The sequence below is a fragment of the Macadamia integrifolia genome, chromosome 3, assembly GCF_013358625.1.
Source record: "Macadamia integrifolia cultivar HAES 741 chromosome 3, SCU_Mint_v3, whole genome shotgun sequence".
NCBI classification, from domain to species: domain Eukaryota; kingdom Viridiplantae; phylum Streptophyta; class Magnoliopsida; order Proteales; family Proteaceae; genus Macadamia; species Macadamia integrifolia.
The window spans coordinates 126,307-133,126 of NC_056559.1; the positions used below are offsets into that span (position 1 = coordinate 126,307).

General features: G+C 40.5%; 1 protein-coding gene across 1 annotated transcript; it reads left to right on the forward strand.

Moving 5' to 3' along the window:
- Positions 1–1,838: 1,838 nt before the first annotated feature.
- On the forward strand, positions 1,839–6,819 carry LOC122073647 (protein NETWORKED 2A-like; the record flags this gene model as incomplete). Its single annotated transcript, XM_042638271.1, has 2 exons — positions 1,839–2,819; positions 4,088–6,819. Coding segments are annotated over exons 1-2 (2,826 nt in total), but the record flags the coding sequence as incomplete, so codon positions are not given.
- Position 6,820: the final 1 nt, after the last annotated feature.

Below are 6,820 nucleotides of genomic sequence, written 5' to 3' on the forward strand. Positions count from 1 at the left end.
TGGAATGAAAACAAAGAAATAAAAAAGAGGGGTGGGGGTGGAGTGGAAGAAAGAAAAGCTTGGAAGGGAGAAGAGAAGGGGAGAGGAGAAGCTTATCATGTTCAGCTTGGTGTCATGAGCAGAATTCTAATTTCAAACAAGATATGAAAAGGAAGAGGAAGTTATCAAAAGTTGGATGACTCGAGGAGACCTGCTTTGTTCCCTTCTTATTCTCTTGCCGGATGTTGCCCTTTTTCATCTTCTAGAGTTGGGGAATATTTGAATGAAGAGGAAGAAAAATATTTTTTTCGAGGGTGGGGTTGGTGTTTTGAGTCGTTTATATTCTTTCAATGTAAATAGCTGCTGTGAGCCTGTGACAAAAGAAAAAAAAAAAAAAATGTAAATAGCCACTGTACATATGGAACGCATGTATATGCTCAAGTTATTACTACTTGTAAATAATACATATCTTGAGTTGCATCGTTCTTTTACCTTCTATGTTGTTTCATTGGTTTTCCTCTTTCTTCTAGTTGGCACTTGATTGTTGCCGTGCTGTATTCATTGGAGGGACACATATGATGTACATAAATCTCTCTCCCAGCGTCCTTGACTTTGTTCAACACAAAACTATCATACATAACCAGGTAGCAAATATAATGGAGGTAAGAGCATAAGCAACTAACAAGAGGTCCCCCAGACAAGAAGATAGTTGATGTCTAGTAGATTGGTCCTCCTGATTAATATAATGGGAGGTAAGAAAGAAGATGCTTCCTTATGTTTATTAGATAAAGCAGAGGGCATCCAATCCAACTTGTGGGAGTTTGAGGGACCCATCAATCTTTGTCCATTAAAGCCTCCTCTTATCTGTTGCTTCTGGGCACTCTGTGTACCCAATTCATTTGGCAGCAACACTGCTGCCAATTGTGGCTTGTGAAACAGTGATCTGGTGGCTGGAACAGATCTTGTGGTTGCTCTTTCTTCTCCATCTTCTCAGTATAATGATTGTAACTTTATTTTTTCTGTTTCTTCAGCATTTTCTGATGAAAAAGATCTGTTGAGAACAGGGTTGCAACTTGCAAGTTTGTTTAATTGGTGTTAAAGGTGCAATTTATTGGAGAGAGAGAAGTAGGTTATTACTAGGGTTCAGATCGATTCCGGCTGATCTTGACTGATCCAAACTGAATTGGAATCCATGAAAGGCCAATTCTGCTCATCAAAAGAAATGGCAGAGCATATGTGACTGAAGAAATATGAACTGGACCACTACTTCAGGTAAAGCACCATAACGTGGGCCTTCTAATTAAGGATTATGTCATAAGTCATAACATTAACATGGGGCTTTACCATAACATTCTTCAGCCACAGCCACAGCCACAGCCACAGCCACAGGAATCATCATCATCCGCCTATCACGCATGCAGTCATTCAGGGGGCACCACAAGTATGATGACCAAAGCAATCTAAGACTCTCTCTCTCTCTCTTTGAAAGACTCACATGCCTACGACCACCACAATCGGCTGTGTGGGTATCAAATCTGAAAAGGGGCATCTTTAAATTAGCTTTTGAACTTCCCAAAAGTACTTCCTCCCACTCAAAGATTAAAGAGTACGTTTTTCCCTTTTTCACTCTTCAAGTTTCAATGAGACTCCTTCTTACCTGATCCAGATTTGGTAAAGGTCCTGGGCTTATAAACATGGTTTTTTCACATTTTTGTATCGGTTTAGTACCGGCCGTATCAGCCGATATGCATTGATATGAGTTCAAAGTGTATGGTACTGGTATCTTCTGAGGGTATAATAGTTCAATATGCCACTACAGACCGATAGTGGTCATAGTATCAGTTCCGATATCGATATATATACTGCCGATACCTAACCAAAAACCATGCTTATAAGTGGGAAGGTTTACTCTCCTAATTGGTCCATCTTTTGAGGTGGTTGGATAGAGCCATGACCAAAAGCTTGTAATGAACTCTCAGATCCCTTATGGAGACCATCTGAACCCCTATACTGTTCCTGATCCCCTATGGCGACCATCTGAGCCCTTCCCGTGGGTGTGAGAAAATTCGATCTTTATTTTTATCTGATTTTAATGAGGTTGGTACCAACTGATGCACATAATTGGAGCCATAATCCAATATCTTACTGAAGTGATTGGTGATGTCAGATAGAACTATCTCCATTGTTTTCAGTTTCAATCATCAATCAGATCAGATTATTCTGTTGAAGCCATTGGTGAATGGGGAGATGAACCAGGGAAAAAAAAAATCTTCTTTTTTTAATTATAATTAGATCATTCTATCCGTCAATCGTGGCCCGGTGATCATTATTATCTCAATTATAAAATTGAGCCGGCCATTGTTTTTGAAAGAAAAATTGAGTAATGAAAAGGGTATTGGGAGAAAAGGAGGAGGACATGACTGCACTCCTCTTTTTCATATTCTTCTATGAGAGCTGGTCACGTGGACCTGTGTTTGTGCTCCTCACTTTTTTGTTCTTGGGAAAGCTGGTTTCCCATGTAATGCAGGCGACTTCTCCTACCTTTCCAGAATTGATAATCAATTGGTATGGATTTTGGGGGATTTGGGCAACCCCTGTTTAGCCCATCTTAGTCTCTCTCCCTCCCTCAAGATTCCAGGAATCCCTTTTACTCGGTTTCTATGTAGACCCTTTCCTTCCTTCTTTTGTCTTCTTCACTGTTTCCCTGTAGAAGCCGTCCTTGGGTTTCTGTAGAGACTCCAGAGAGATGTTGCAGAGAGCTGCAAGCAATGCATATTCTTGGTGGTGGGCAAGCCACATCAGGACAAAGCAATCAAAATGGCTTGAACACAACCTTCAAGGTGTGTTCTTCAATTACCTGATAAATGAGCTCTGATTACTTTGATTCATAAACCTTCTGCATTGCAATTCCTTGTTGAAAATTTGTTCTTATTTAAGAAAATATAGGCTTGTTAGTATAGTTCATTAATATATCTTCTCCTCTTTTCATTAAGATGCTTATTGGAGTTCTTAGGGTGAATGTGAATCAACTTAGCTTGTTCTTCATCCTCTGTTTTTATGATAGTTCTTTGAAATGGTCGACTTGGAGAAAGGGTTCTTCTGCAGATCTCTTTCCCCAGTCTTTTCCACTTCCCTGGTGGGGGTCATTTATTAGTGCACTTCAGTTTTATAGTGTATCGATTAAAGTTCCTCTGTTTTTCATCAGAAAATGCTGGTCTAGCTGCACTGCATTTTAGTGATTGCCAAGAGGTCATGAAATGCAAGAATTGCTTTTGGGGGTGGGGGGGAACTAGTTTAGAAGGTAACTAATCATAAATTTAGCAGCTACAATTTTCGAATGCGCAATTCCCAAGTCTCGACTCTTGACTACATTGCTTGATCAAAAAAACTCTTGACTACATTGGTTTGCATACAAGAAGCTGCCATTGCTTTTTCTGTTGACCATCATTTGCTTTATGCATATTCTTCATTGGTGATATTAATGCTTTTTGTTCTTTGCTGATGGATTCCGCATTCTTGACCGTCTTGAAAGTGTCCAGTTTCTACATGGATCAATTGTTTTACATTTTGTTCTCATAGCGAAGGATAAACATGCTGTTCTTGATGTTAAGGACCTCAAACCTGATTTCCCTGTGTCTTGCAATTATTTTCTTTTGCTTAGCCATTGTATGCCTTTGAACTCTATCCTTGAAACAACTAGTCTGTATTCAGCACTGCTATGAGGTGAGTTCTACTACATCCAAGAGAAAAAATATTCTTCCCTTTTTTTTTTTCTTTTTTTTTTTTCTTTTTTTTTTTTGGTGAGGTGGGGAGTGGGGGGAGTAGGGTGGAGAAAGAGAAGAGTAATAAGAGAGGAATTTTAGTGAGCCTTGCACAATTCTAAGTAATGTTGGACTTCTCCACGAGAAATTCAGAGCATTTTTTTATTAATAGGAATGGTAACATCACTAGTGCTTCTCAATTTGAGTGTTCTCTTTATTTTAAGCATTTATTTTCATAATACAAGTTCATCAAGTATAGTAGTTTGTAGGTGACACCAATTCAATATCCTCTATCTTTGGCATTGAAAAATTCTACAATTCAAATGCATGAACTTTTGTCCTTGCAGAAATGGAGGAGAGGGTGAAATACATGCTTAAACTTATTGATGAGGATGGAGACTCTTTTGCCATGAGGGCAGAAATGTACTTCAGGAAGAGACCTGAACTCGTTAATTATGTGGAAGAATATTACAGGGCATACCGAGCCCTGGCTGAGAGGTATGACCACATATCAGGAGAGCTACAAAATGCCAACAGCACCCTTGCCAATGTTTTTCCCGAGCAAGTTCAGTTTGCAACGGATGACGAAGATGATGCTGGTTCACCAAGAAAATCTACTTCCTCTACCAATCAAAATAGCCCCAAGGGCTTCCCTGAACCCCCAAAACTCAATATCTCTAAGATTCCAAGGTTCTTAAGGGGAACTACAGCATTACCAACAAAGAAAGTGCAACCCAAAAAAGCTACTTCATCTACTTCTACAAATACTACCGCTTTCAGTTTGCGGATGAGCACAGAGGAGGCACTTCAAGAGATCGATAGACTCCAGAAAGGGATATTGGCCCTACAGACTGAGAAGGAGTTTGTCAAGAGCTCATATGAGAGTGGGGCTGCGAAGTACTGGGAAATTGAGATGCGCATCAGTGAAATGCAACAGGAGGTTTGCATGTTACAAGACGATTTCGGTGTGGCATCAGTAATTGAGGACGATGAAGCACGGACTCTTATGGCAGCCACAGCTCTGAAATCATGCCAAGTGACCTTGGTGCAGTTGCAAGAGAAACAAGAGCAATCAGCTGAAGAAGCAAGAGTAGAGAACCGACGGATTAAAGATGCTCATGAAAAGTTGTGGACAACCAAGAATGTATTTCTCCGTGATCAGATGGATAGACCAGATCTATCTGAACAGAAATATTCTGTGGGTTCAGGTTCAAGCTTGAATAACTTGGAGCAAGAATTTAGTGATCCGAGACAGGAGAGACTCCAGTTGGAATCCAGACAGGAGAATATGAGGGGACCCTTTGATATGAACTCTGATACATATCTTACTGTGACAGAACTGGCAGAGAAGATTGATGAACTTGTACACAAAGTCATCAGTTTGGAGACTCTGGTGTCTTCTCCAACTGCTCTGCTAAATAGATTAAGATCAGAAACTGATGAACTCCATGAGAACCTGCAGAACTTGGATGAGGATAAGGCCTCTCTTGCCAAGGGTTCTGACAATTTTATAGACAAACTAAGGAAATTGGATTACAAGCTATCTGGGATCCAGGATCTCAGTCGGAGTTTTGAGGATCAAAACAACCACCTCCAAACACAGTTCACTGAAGCACGATGTAACCTCAGCCATCTTTCCGAGAAACTGCATTCCGTGAAGCCTGATGAGGTGATCGACATTCCAGGCTCACCTCTGGCAGATATGGGCATTTTTCATGATGCCAAGAAACAAGAAATGTCCGAGGAGCAGGATATGCCACACACCGAAAATAGTTTTCTCAAGGTAGACCCATGGGAGAATAGTGACCTCAACAGCATTTATGAGAAGCAGCAGTTTATGAAGTTTGATGAAGGGTTTGATACATGTGATTCATTGAAGGATGACACTGAGAAGCAGGAGCCATCCCAAACAGAAGATTATATTGTCAATGCTGACTCATGGGAGATTAGCAACCTTGATTACCTTTGGAAGGAATTGCATTCTGTGAAGCCTGGTGAAGAGATTTTGGATTCATCAAATACTAAAGTTGAGAAGCAGGACCTGTTCTCAACTGAAGATGATAGTCTCAATGTTGACTCACAGAAAAATAGTTACTTCAATCCCTTTTCAGAGGAAGTACATTTTGTGAAGCCTGGAGGAGAAGAGAGAAAGGCTTCATTCCAGGACAAGGTTGGGAAGCAGGATTCATCCCAAACTGAAGAGAATTTTTTCAACCTTGATTCACAGGGAAATTGTGACCCCAATCACCTTCCTCAGAATCTGGATTTCATGAAGCCTGATGAGGTTGTCAAGATCTCACCTCAAGCAGATCGGGGAACTATTCTTGATGCCATCATACATGAAAAGTTTGAGGGAAAGGAAGAAATGGTGGCTCCTATTGGTGGGTCGAAGAACTGGAAGGAAACAAAAAAAGAAGTGGAAGAGGAGACAGACAAGGTTCAGAATCCTAGCCTCAGTGGTAAAAATGATGAAGATGGTGGCCCTTCCAAGGTAAGAAATACCAGTGATGATGTTTCTGGAAGATATGAGGCCTCAGGGCAACTGAACAAAGTTAAGAAGTACAACTCCAAATTGGAAGATAGTATGTCAAATGTTGGCTCACAGCAGAAGGCAATCGAAGAAGGAGATGAACCAAACTGGCAAAAGTTGTTCTTAAGTGGATTGGAAGATAGAGAAAAGGTTCTATTGGCAGAGTACACTTCAATTCTTCGGAATTATAAGGATGCAAAGAAGAAGCTTGCTGAAATAGAGAAGAAAAACCGGGAAAATGCCTTTGAAACAATGGTGCAACTAAGGGACCTGAAGCATGCCAATGCCATTAAGGATGAGGAGATTACATCTTTACGTCAAAAACTAAGCTTTCTGCAGACAAGTTTTGAAGGAAATCTGGATACCAACATTTCAGAATTTAAAGACACACAACAGGGAAGGCCCCTTGGTGAAATGACAGAAAAATCAAACTCCGATGCTTCCAATCTCCCAGCTACAAATTCAGGCCAGCGGCAGCCAATTTACAGTTTCTTAGATGACCAAAATGTTGGACCTGAAGTCAGAACCAACGAATCTATTGCAAATGGAA